The 12,172-nt window shown below is 36.9% G+C and overlaps 1 protein-coding gene across 1 annotated transcript in view; it reads left to right on the top strand.

Moving 5' to 3' along the window:
• LOC127582541 (protein unc-13 homolog A) overlaps nucleotides 1-12,172 on the top strand; it is a 261,016-nt gene that overhangs the window by 47,521 nt on the left and 201,323 nt on the right. Inside the window, exon 4 of the mRNA XM_052037881.1 lies at nucleotides 9,506-9,623. Coding sequence (XP_051893841.1) covers nucleotides 9,506-9,623 — 118 coding nt within the window. The remainder of the gene's footprint in view (nucleotides 1-9,505; nucleotides 9,624-12,172) is intronic.

Below are 12,172 nucleotides of genomic sequence, written 5' to 3'. Positions count from 1 at the left end.
TCCTAGGTTTCTCTGTGCAATTGTGTCCTTCAGCACATTTTCATGTATTTGTCTTTCAAAATCAAAATACCGACGATGCTTGAAATAAAAGTAGAATATACTGGAAATGTTTAACAGGTTGGGCAGCATCTGCCAAGAGAAACTGTAAATTTCAGATTGATAGTCTTCTGTCAGAACTGGAAAGTTAGAAATATAACAGTTTAAACAATTTAGGACAAGGGAAGAAAATACGAAATGGATGGTTACAATAATGCAACCTTGTCTGGCCAATGGTTAATGGCAACATTTAAAAACTATTGAAATGAGGGCAATTAAAGGGACTGGGTGGCCTTATTTACATATCACCACAGCAACCCTATCCTCATCAGATATTCACTTTGCCCTATCCATCTCTCCCCACCATCTCCAACTTAAGACTAATTTCTTTTCTCTTTCTCCCAATTCTGATAAAGGGTCTTCAGCCTGAAACATGACCTCTGTTTCTCTTTATACAGATGTTGCCTAATCTGAGTATTTTCATTTATTTTTTAATTTATAAAAATTTTTGCCTGTCTTAATTGGGGGGGGGGGGGGGGAGGTGGAGGCTTCAGGAAATATAGGATTAACTAAGCACAGCATAATAAAAGTTGCAACAAAGGTGTCTGGATAAAGATAAAATACCTTGAGGCTAAATAATCAGGAGTTAGAAATTTATACCAACATGACATCATCACGGGAGGTGTATCACCTTTACTGTATTCTCCATAGAAGAATATATTGGCTACATTGACCCATGGATCAGAATCTGTGACTTATCCTCCCTGTTCGTTTTAATTCACTCTGATATTTGCCTTTGTGAATCACAAAATAATGCAAGGCTTCGGATATCCTGGAAGTCATTTAAAAAAAATAATTGAATATCTGAGCTGTTATAGACATTTAATTTCAGTCCCTGAATGATTTCTGTATAATCAATGAAAATTTAAGTGTTTTTTGCATTTAGACTACAGGAATATGTTCTTGAAGTTGATTGTCATTAATAAACTTTCAGAATGGGTATGTAATTAGCAAATGAACTTTAATGTCAGTAAGCAAGAAGTTGTATATATTGAATAATAAGGCCATATAATCTGTGGAAAATGAGGTTTTCAGAAAAAGCAAAGGGATCAGGGCATCTAGATTCATGATTAAAATAATGAACCAGATTAATTTTGATAGAGAATTGAAAATCAGAAGTTACTGAAATTGTATGGAATCTTGGTTATATTACTCTAATGTTGTTAAGTTCTGGATTCCATATTATAAGGATATGGAAACAATGAAAAAACTGCAATTTTTTTATGATATTAAACTTGTGCCTTTGTGAAAGCAAAGACTTGATTCTCATTGTTCAAAAAAAAATAGCTTGAGGGATGACTTCATAAAGTCCTTTTAAGAGTCAGATCCGATAGGATGGATATAGAAAAGATATTTCTATTTGTGAGTGTACTAATAACTTCAGTAGTGAATCTTTTGCCTAGAACTCTTCCCTTTCATGGATAAGCAAAGGGATAAATAGATGTTTTGGTTAGGTTGGATGAAGGATGGAAGAGTCTAAAGCCCTCGAGTGTGGTATTGAATTATGGCCAATCTTGATGTTGTAACCATTTAATAGTAGCTATGTCATTGATGCTATGGTAAGGGAAAGATGCAGTCCACAGTCCAGCATAGATTTCAATTTTGGGATAGTTGTGAGGTTTTGGGGTTGATTTCAGTATTCACCTCAATTTTTTAAATTGATCTAGGATTTTTTAATCCTGTACTAGTTTGCATTGTAATAACTGAAATGTGAAAATGATGAAATGAAGATGGACATGTTGAAAATAAAAAAAAAACTGCAGTTTGCTGGAAACTTGAAATAAAAACAAAATGCTAAAACATTCAGCACATATAGCATCTGTGGAAAAAGAGTTAATATTTCAGGTCAAAGACCCTTCAGAATGAATTTCTGATGAAGAATGGGCACACAAGGGTGGTTCTACTAAATGATTGTTTATTGCAAACATTTGTTAGAAACAAAACATGAGCCATCCCAAATTATGATGGGTAAAGTAGAATTTATTGTATCAATCAAAAATGTTTCGAGGTGGAGAACATGGCCTTTCTGGGCTAGAGGAAGCAATTTCCATGTATCTTGAATTGAGGAAGCAAAAATTTCAAGAAAAATCTAAATTAAGTTGACTGTATTCTGAGGTAAATGCATGGGGGCAAAGGAGTTTTTCTTTCTCAAAGAAAATCAACTGACTTTTTTCCAAATATCAATTGATTGACTTATGAAATAAACTTAAGGGGTTGAGAATAATTGCCTGGAGAGTCGGTCATAGAGAGAAAGCACAGAAATGGCCACAGAGTCCATGCTGATTGATAACCACTCATTTGATTGATAACCACTCATTTGAATGAAAGCCTTGAATTATTTAAGAAACAATTGGCTGTGTGCTCTACTTGCAGGGACTTTCACAAGCTGCCTGTGGAACAAATGGTCACCTTCCTTTAATTTTTTTTTGGTGATCTTGTAATGTCAAGTGGAAAAGATTTGTCATATGGCACCAGAGCACTTTTTATAACTACAAGTTGTCACATTTTGTAAGTCGTGCTTTATTTCTGGGTATTTTCTCAACAGGAGCTTCAAAATTTGCTTCACTTGAGCTATTTTAGTCTTCTGTTAATATGAGATGAAAAAGAATATTCCAGCACCTTTTTGCTATGAGGTGTATATTTAAAAAAAATACATGATCAATCTTTTGTCTAAACCTTGCCACTTGCATAAGAAAATAGTGTTCATTAAATTTCTAAATATTTAAGACTGGAAGTTGTATTTAAAACATAAAAAGATTATTCTAGAGTTTGTTTAGAGGAGCAAGCAAATGAGGTATGATTAGGAGCATTGATCAAGATTATGGTAAAAGTTGACAGGAATATTTAATTCTGATCTCTGGCCACTGTGCAACCATGCCTCTGCTAAGGCTGTTGGGTTAAACCCACTAGTTTCTATTTTTGGAATTAGTTCATTTCTTTACAAGTACATTGTACATTCAGATTGAAAGCTAATTTTAATTTATTTTTAGGAATTGACTTTATCAGTGTGCTGTTGTTATTAAACACTGTGCTGAGGATAACACTCTATTTACCAGTACTGAAATTTCTACATTACTGCTTGTCATGAATTTTCCCTGCAAGTTTTAAAATTGTGCCCTTGTATGAACCCTCCCACCTTTTTATTAATTTAAAACCTCGAGTTATCCAATTTGCCAAAACACTGATCCCAGCCTGGTTTTAAATGGAATCCAATCACAACGAAATAACTGTTTATCAAGTACTGGTGCCAATATCCCATGAATCTACACCCACTCCTCTGCACCATTCCTTGAGTTGCCTGATTGATTAATCCTTTCCAGCTGGTCCCAATTTGTAGCCCAGCTAATGAATCTGAAATTGTTATGTTTTGAGCTTCTGCATTCAGTTTTATTGCTAGCTCCTTGAACTCCTTCCTGTTTCACCCTATAGAAGTACAGGATCTTTATGGCACAGATGAAAGATATTAAGTCCTTTGACTCCATGCCAGCTCCTGTAGACCAATTCACTTGGTCCTATTGCCTCTGCTCTTTCTCTGTTGTATTGCCTGTTAATTTTCAATGTATACCTATTGGGTTCCATTTTCAGAGGCTTGATTAACTTTTTCAAACATGACTGTAAAAACCATGAGTTTTTGATCATAACCATAGTATAGGTTTAAAAAAAATAGATTTATCTAGCATTTTGAATTGTGTCCATCACTTTTAATCTATACCTACTGGTTTTTGAACTGTGGTAATGGGAACTGCTTCTTTCCAATCCCAGCCCTGATGAAGGGTCTCAACCCAAGACGTCAACTGACTGGTCCCCTGTACCATGATCAAGTTGCCTATTCTTCTTGCAATCTTTTTTCTTTCTTTTTGCAGGCTTTGGATATTTTTGTTGAACAAGGCCAACTGCTGAGGTTCACAGATCATAGCTCTCTGCGTCCTTTTGCCTGTCTGACTTGCAGTCATATTTTCCCATTGTATAACCACTGACAAATTCTAAAATATGATTCAATTTGAGGCATGTGCTGCAATTTGTATCCCTTTATAACTGAGAAGGAGGCAATGTGGCCCATCAGGTCTGTGCTTTCTCATGGAGCATTTCCATCAATCCCAATACCTTAATTATTTTCCTGTAACCTGTTCTGTTGCACCCATTAAGTCCTACCACTTCCCCTACACGGAGGTGATTTATAGTATATATTGCACTCTGCACATTCCCCACCACTTTGTTGGAGGAGAGCCAATGCCAGTTTATGGAACTGCTACCTCTCCACCTTCTCTGGATATTGATCCAGCTAGTCTCTTGCTCCTACACTGCAGCTCTGTGTTAGGCATCCATTTTCTGAGTTGGCACAATTAAGCTCTTCCCACTGGTCTAGACAACACACTGTACCATCAGAAGGATGTGGATCCACAGGCTGGTGTCAAAAGATTCATGTAACAGTGAAACTGCAAAATAAAAATATTGGCTTGCTGAATGTGGAATGTTTTTTTTTGTAGAGGTTGCTCTTTTTGCTCTCATGTCTTTGCCCAGTAAATGTTTTCCATAGATGACTCTCTCATCTCCAGGGACAATGTTCTAAAACCTTGCACACAATATGAATGCGAGCAGTATTCAAACATTTCTACTTTTCAAAGGAAATTGCCATGAAACACTTTGAAGAGAAGAATGCTCCATCCTCCCCCATGGAAAATCTTGCCTGTAGTGTCCTTCATTTTTCTGCTCTTCTCCAAAAAATTCCTTCATTTTTCTGCTCTTCTCCAAAAAATTTCTTCATGGTTAAGAACATCTTTCATTTTATTTTTTAAGTCTATAATGGCTTAAGAATGGGGATCAGAGAGTTAACTATATTTATCTGTATTTTCAGTCACAAAATAAAAAAAACAATTTTGGTAGATGGATAAATACATTAAAACCTCCCGAATCTGTCCTGGATAACTTGTATTGTGACTGTCTTAAATTGGAATAAAGAGCAAACGAAGGCTAGAGTCTTAGGGAAAGTGAAATGGGTGGCTTTTTGAAAATTAGCTGCACATTGCAAATCTGGATTGCAGATTTGCAGTCATGGTACAGTGACTGACTGCTCAGACCAGCTTCCTTCTGAGTTGGGACTGAACCCATCCTAAGTATAGATAGTACTTACAATCTTGTTTGATTTTAAAATAGCGGATATTCTTGGTTCTGTGTAATTTGTTCACTTAATTCTGAAGTACGCGTCTTTCCTACTCTTGCATAAATCTATAAACTGATATAATCTTTATGTCGTCACGCAGGGCAAATGATTAAAGCTTTATACTCATTCGAAATGGTGTTTGTTAAAAATCGTCGGGGAATTATCCTCGGTGCTTTCCATGACGTCAGTTTGTTGTCAAGGCATGATTTCAAACTACCGTCTCACAAGTTGCTCACCAGGTTGTACTATGTTAATGAAGATTTATAAAGCGTTACTTTAAACTTATAATAAGTACACAAATGAAAAAAAATCGTTTGCACACTGAAGGACGTGCACAGACGAGTATTACTTGAAAAACTCCGTTCAGAAGTAACCTGCATCTGTGGAAATGACGTTCCCAGCGTCTGCGACCGAGGAGGAGGGCTGACCAGTCCCTTCAGGAGTTCGTCGAGGGTCGTGAATGACGCGTTATCCCCCGTACCTTCTGCGGAAACGAGCGAGTGGTGAGTTTGGCCATTTAGCTCACTTTTTAAAGATACAGATTGCAGATCTGTTACCTGCCCCATCGATAGATCGGTGCCCGGACATTCACGTCGGGCAGCGGCCGCCGATCCGTGCCACAGATCGTAGCTGGAAGTGCATCTGACTTGCCACACCACAGAATCCATCTCCTCGGCCTGTAAACAGCAGTGGCAATTCGGTGACGGGCTTTCCCGGGGGTCAGGGACTGCTAGACGAACAGATCTTTGCAGGCGCTGTGTGTGAAGACAGAGTTGTCCATTTACAGGAAGGGCTATTACTCCATGAGCATGCACGTCACGTATCAGCATCGTCAAAAGACTTTAAATCGTCAACATTTTGCTCACGTCTTCATTCTGAGGAACTCCACGTGTTTATTTCGGCTGCAGACTGGCGCGGTGCTTGGGGAACACGGGATGTGCTTCGAATTCGGTGCTCCTCACCCTGATGAAGATGTTCAGCAAATCGGTCTTTCATGCTTTTCCATAACCCAAATAATTTATTTCGGTGTCCATTCAAAAATGATCTGTGCTTTTGAGAAGTTGTCAGATATTTTGTACATAATGGGCAAATTACCTAGCTGAATCTGGCTAAATTTGTACTTGTACTGCTTCCCGCGCCCATGGAACCAAATTACAAAGAAGCGCAAGAATAAATTTATTAATGTTGCTAACATGGTGCCAAATAAAATGATGCATTTTTGTGAAAGTGAGCAAAGACTGGGAAAATGCACCAGATTATAAATTCCTGAAGGCCATGAATGAATAGCGACCTTGTGGTTCCAGGAGCGATGGATGAAATCATAAGGAAAACCAATAGAATTATGGCATTTTTAAGGGCATGTGGTCGAAGATCAAAACAAAAAGTTAGAGATTTGTACAAAGCAACATTTATGCTCAGACAAGGTCACAAGACAAAGGAGCAGAAGTAGGCCATTCGGCCCATTGAGTCTGCTCCATGAGCTAAACTAATACTATTCCTATCTAGCCCCAATTTCTGGCCTTATCCCCATTTTCCTTGATACCTTGACTAATTAGATACTTATCAATCTCCTCCTTAAACGACCCCAGGGATTGGGCCTCCACAGCTGTACATGGCAAAGAATTCCATAATTTCACTACCCTCTGGCTAAAGAAATTTCTCCTCATTTCTGTTTTAAACCGGTGCCCTCTAGTCCTGAACTCACCCACCAGGGGAAACAGCTTAACCACATCTACTCTGTCCAGTCTTTGCAACATTCTAAATGTTTCTATGAGGTCCCCTCTCATTCTTCTGTACTCCAAAGAATACAGTCCAAGAGCCGACAAACGCTCATCATAAGTAAGCCCTTTCATTCTGGGAATCATCCTCGTAAATCTTTTCTGAACCATCTCCAACATCAGTACATCCTTCCTAAGATATATGTACATGTTTGTTTACAAAATACGGGTTTGGTGTCTTTCATGATGCTGGAGCATCTCAAAACATTGTGCAGTTAAAACAGCGCTTTGAAATGTAGACACTATCGCATTGTGAGAAATATAGGGGGAGATTTTCTGTCCTGACGCCAGTGCTGACACCAAGACTTATCCAGGTATATTGTCACATGTGTTCTCCCAGCCCTTCTCTCCAATTCAGAAGATATAGTTTCCAGCCACCAGGACTTCTCTGGGTATATCGCTGCATGGTCCCTCCCGATCATCAGTTCCAACACACTACTGTTGGCTTAAGCTGGTGATGCACTATTCAGGTGCTCCCTATGTGGACTCCTAACAGGAAAGTGCAATCTTCTGTATGCTTTACAAGTGAATTGGGCAGTCTGCTCACTGAATTATTGCTAGTACAAACCTGTTGCAATGAATCAGAGGAATTGCTGCCTGAAGAAGGGCAAGATTTTTTATTCAAGTTGGGTTTAATGTTTTAAATTTGTGCTTTTAAATTTTGAACTGTGTTTGTTTATTTTTTAACTTCCATGTATTCTCTCAATTCTGGGAAGGCTCCAGTAGATTGGAAAACCACGAATATTGCATCCCTGTTCAAGAAAGGAGGGAGAGAGAAACTGTAGGCCACTTAACTTAATATATGTCACTGGAAATGCTAGAAACCGTTATTAAAGAAGTAGTAACAAGTCATTTAAAAACATTGTAATATGATGATGTAAAATCAGTGTAACTTTATCAAACAGTTTCTCTTTCATAAACAAGGAACTCTAATAAATTTATTAAAAGGGAACTCGCAGATGATCTTGGATTTTTAAAAGGTATTCAAAATGGTTCCACAGGTAGGAAAGTATGTGGTGAGGAGAATATCTGTAAAATGATATGGTTATATTATTGGAGTGGGCAAAAAATTGTCTGAGTATAATATGAGGAAATGTGGTTGGAAGAGTAGAAAAGTAGCAAAGTTTAAATGGAGAGAAAATATGGAGTGCTGCTGTACAGAGAAGTCTGGATAGCCTCGTACATAAAAAGTTGGTCTTTATTGCAAAGGTGATTACCTATAAAAATGGGGAAAGCAAAAAAACTGCAGAAGCTGAAGATCTGAAATATTGAATATGTTGGAAATACTCAAGTTGGGGAGAGAAACGGTCCTTCTCCGTGGATGCAGTCTCTGCTGAATATTTTCAACATTTTTGTTATTGGGAGTATCGAGAAGTTTTATTTCAACTGTACCAGGTGTTGGAGAGACCACACCTTGACTACTCCATATAGCTTTGGCTGCCTAATCTAAAGAGAGGTATGCTTGCATTGGGGGCATTTCGGAGAAGGTCGATTGCTCTGATGAAGAGGTTGTCTTACGAGGAAAGGTTGAGCAGATTGGGTCAATCTCATTGGAGTTTAAAATAATCCAGAATCAGGAGCCATGTTTTCAGAAAAACTAGTCACGTTTAAGAATTTCTTCTCTGGGGATCATGGTTTTTTTGAAGTTCTCTACCCTGTGAAGCTATGGAGGTTAAATCATTGAATATTTTCAAAGTGGAGATACATATTTTTGGTTGATAGATATGTCAGCAGTTGTTGGGAGCATGTGGAGCTAAGGCCAAGATCAGATCCACTATGATATTATTATATTTGGAATAGGCTTGAAGGACCATATGACCTACCTTCCTGTTTTTTTATGTTCTTGTGATACAGAATGTTTGTGAATGTTAAAGACCTTCACGTGCATTCAGTAGTTCTTATTTCAGACAGCTTTGACAGCCTATGAGTATTGGGTTGGGGAAGAATGTTGTGAGTCCAGTGGCTGACTGTGCTGAGATGGTCCTTATACTGCACTTGGCTATACATGAGTGCTCTGAGCTGGACTCCCTGTGGCAGACAGTGTTCAGGGCCTAGGGGCAAGTGTCCAGTGACTTTGGGACAATGGAATATTGTGTTTTGCAGATTTGCTAAAGCACTCCTCATATTTTTCCTTATGTTTTTATGTCCTATTCTCATGGGAGTTATGAAAATAATTAAGGATTTTGGTTTTTAAAAAAAAAAATTGTTTTTTAGTTTGGGGAAATGGTTTTGTATGACTGAGAAAAATTTGAGAGTTGTTGCAACACAAAAGGTTACAAGTATGAAAGATACTGATTCAGTGCAGGCACATGTTCATTTTACACTGAGCTTAAGTTACTGAATTTTATTAATTTATCAGTTCATGTGGAATATTAATCACATCCTTTATTTTCTGTATCTTTGTTTCATAATTATAATTATTTCATAATTATTACTACATTAACATTATTTTCTTTGTTTTGTTTTACAGTGAAATCAACCGCTTAGACCTAGGTTTGACTGTTGAAGTGTGGAACAAAGGATTGATCTGGGACACAATGGTTGGTACAGTGTGGATCCCTTTAAGGAGTATACGACAATCAAATGAGGTAAACAGCTTGTAATGTTTAATTGTTGTCTGAAAATAAAAAAAAAATGAGGCTACTGCAGCTGGAAATCTGAAATAAAAATAGAAAATGCTGGAGAAATGTATTCAGTAGTTTAGGCAGCATCTTTGGAAAGAGACTGAGCAAATGCTTTAGATTGAAGACTCTTTGCCAGAACCAACTGTTTATCTATTGTCTCCAGATTGATTTGCCCAGATGACATATTACAATCACCTAAAGCAATTTTACTTAGCACAAATGTTTAAGTTGTGGTGTGAAGCCACTTTAGATTATTATTTGACAAGAGAGGCTTAGTTAGATTCTGTGGAGGAGAAAGCCTAAATCTCCCTCACTCTCAAATCTATTCTCATTTTGAGACTAGTTTGACACATACTAAGAATTTCTAGTTCCAAAGTTAAATTGATTTGGACTGCCGTTACCATTTTCGATTCAGTACAGGCTTACTGACTGCAGTGTCAGTAGCTAAAACCGATTTTATCAATTGTTAAAACTCATTCTTAACAATTTTGGTCATTGACTGAAAGTGCCATATTGATGGAAACAAAATTTTCTAACCTATTTTTACAGGTTTTAACAACAACAGTTCAATTGGCAAGTATATTTCCTTTTGATTGTATCCCCAGGGTGTGCCTTAACAATAACCTTTTAGAAATCTGGAAGTAACATTTGGACCTTCTATAGTCCAATTAGGTGTTATTTCCTCAAGTTAAGGACATTGATTCAGCAGGATGTTCTTCTTTTAAGTAATAGTTAACATGTACACATATTACGATAAAGTTTATTTCTGATTATTTTTAAAGATATTAAAGCAATTATTGAGATTTTTCCATTATGAAATATGATGTGACTCAGAGGGATTGAGATTAGATCATCTTTTGTCTGGTTTCTTATGGCATTCTTCATATACAAAATGTTTCTCACTATTTCATCCTGCACAGTCTTCCATTGTGGACTTTCTCTCTTTTGCTAAACTTCAATTTTCCTGTTGTCTCTTTGCATGTACTTTTCACTATTTCTGTAATTCTCTACTTTCAGGGTCTTCAATTTGCCTCCTATCCTCTCCACCTCCCTCACTCTCTGCTGCCTGGCATTTAGCACTAGAAACGATAAAATACAATGACCCAGATTTTGCATTAATTATAACAGGAGGGATAGCAGTACTCTATGGAATAACTTGGATAGCAAATTTTGGAACAAGAACATGCTTGGCAATTCATAAATTTTGGTCCAAATTACCTTGCTCCTCAAGTCTCCTCCAGGTGTAATAGAACCTGACCAACAGAATGATGTTGGTTGAAGTTTGTTCAGTGATGTTCTTTGTGTATTTGCCTGCCATTCATTCTCTGATAATAGGGGAAAATTTTAGAAATTTATGCATTCAAGAGTAGGTGTTCTGTTTATTGGAGTGTGAATTGCTCCAGAAAACTACTCCAATTTCTTGAAGTCCAGTTTTTTCATTAGTTAATTAGTGTTAGAGATTTTTTTTAAATGATTATTTTATCAGAGCTTTTTATTTTCCACTTTCTGTACAATTGAAGTCTAATTTAAATGTTGTGGTTTAAGCTTATCTCTTAATGCTTCCACAGCCTGGTAGATCCTTACTGTTTCTGGCATTTTTCAGACATCCTTTTAAGATGGTACTGGATAGGGGAAGGTCATGGGTTACAGCAAATGTACATGCAGAAACATTCAGAAATCTGACTGCTTTTAACCTAGTGGAAGGCATGTTTCTGTCAAAGCCCAGTCATTATTCAATCTAGTTTCAAAATATTTAATTTTAGAAGATATAGTTTATATGTTGGTGCAATTATTAAAAAATACATATGTGGTAAACAAAAGTTATAACTTTAAGTTAGATAATTGCCGATAATGGAAGAATTGCTTTGTTTAGTTCTTAATAGATTTTTAGTTTTAATAGCAAGCAAACCAAAAGTGTATAAAGAACTCCAGAGTTCTGCATGGAATGGAATTGAATGTACGAATCTAGACTTGATATTGTGTAGTGGGACAGGATTAAATACTGATCTCGTGAAGATGCTCCTAGGTAGCAAGTGATCATAATAAGATTGAATTTTGTTCGGTTTGATGGAGAGAAGGTGAGTCTAAGTCTAGTATTTTAAACTTAAAGTAGGAGTAATTATGGGGGCATGAAAGCAAAGCTGGCTAAAATGAGCTGGTAAATTTATGAAGGGATCGGTCAAACACAATGCAGTACAGGTGTTTAAAGGGATCTTTCAGAATACATAGGACAGATACTTTCCAGTGAGAATGAAAAATTCCAAGGGAAGACCTGGGGGTAGGGGGGATTTGTTACTCTGCAAAGTTGGTTGGTCAGAATATAAAAACCGGCAAAGAATGACTAAAATATTAATAAGGAAAGATAAATTGGATAAAATGACAGAACAAGTTAGAAATGTAAAAATAACAATGGTTCCAGGAAATTAAGGAAAGAGTTAACAAAGTGGCCATTGATCTAAAATCAATTTAAGGAATTAATAATTCCTTAATGAAGGTGGGAGATGAATTAAATC

The sequence above is a fragment of the Pristis pectinata genome, chromosome 24 (assembly GCF_009764475.1).
Source record: "Pristis pectinata isolate sPriPec2 chromosome 24, sPriPec2.1.pri, whole genome shotgun sequence".
Classification (NCBI taxonomy): domain Eukaryota; kingdom Metazoa; phylum Chordata; class Chondrichthyes; order Rhinopristiformes; family Pristidae; genus Pristis; species Pristis pectinata.
This window is presented reverse-complemented; position numbering and strand designations above follow the sequence as displayed.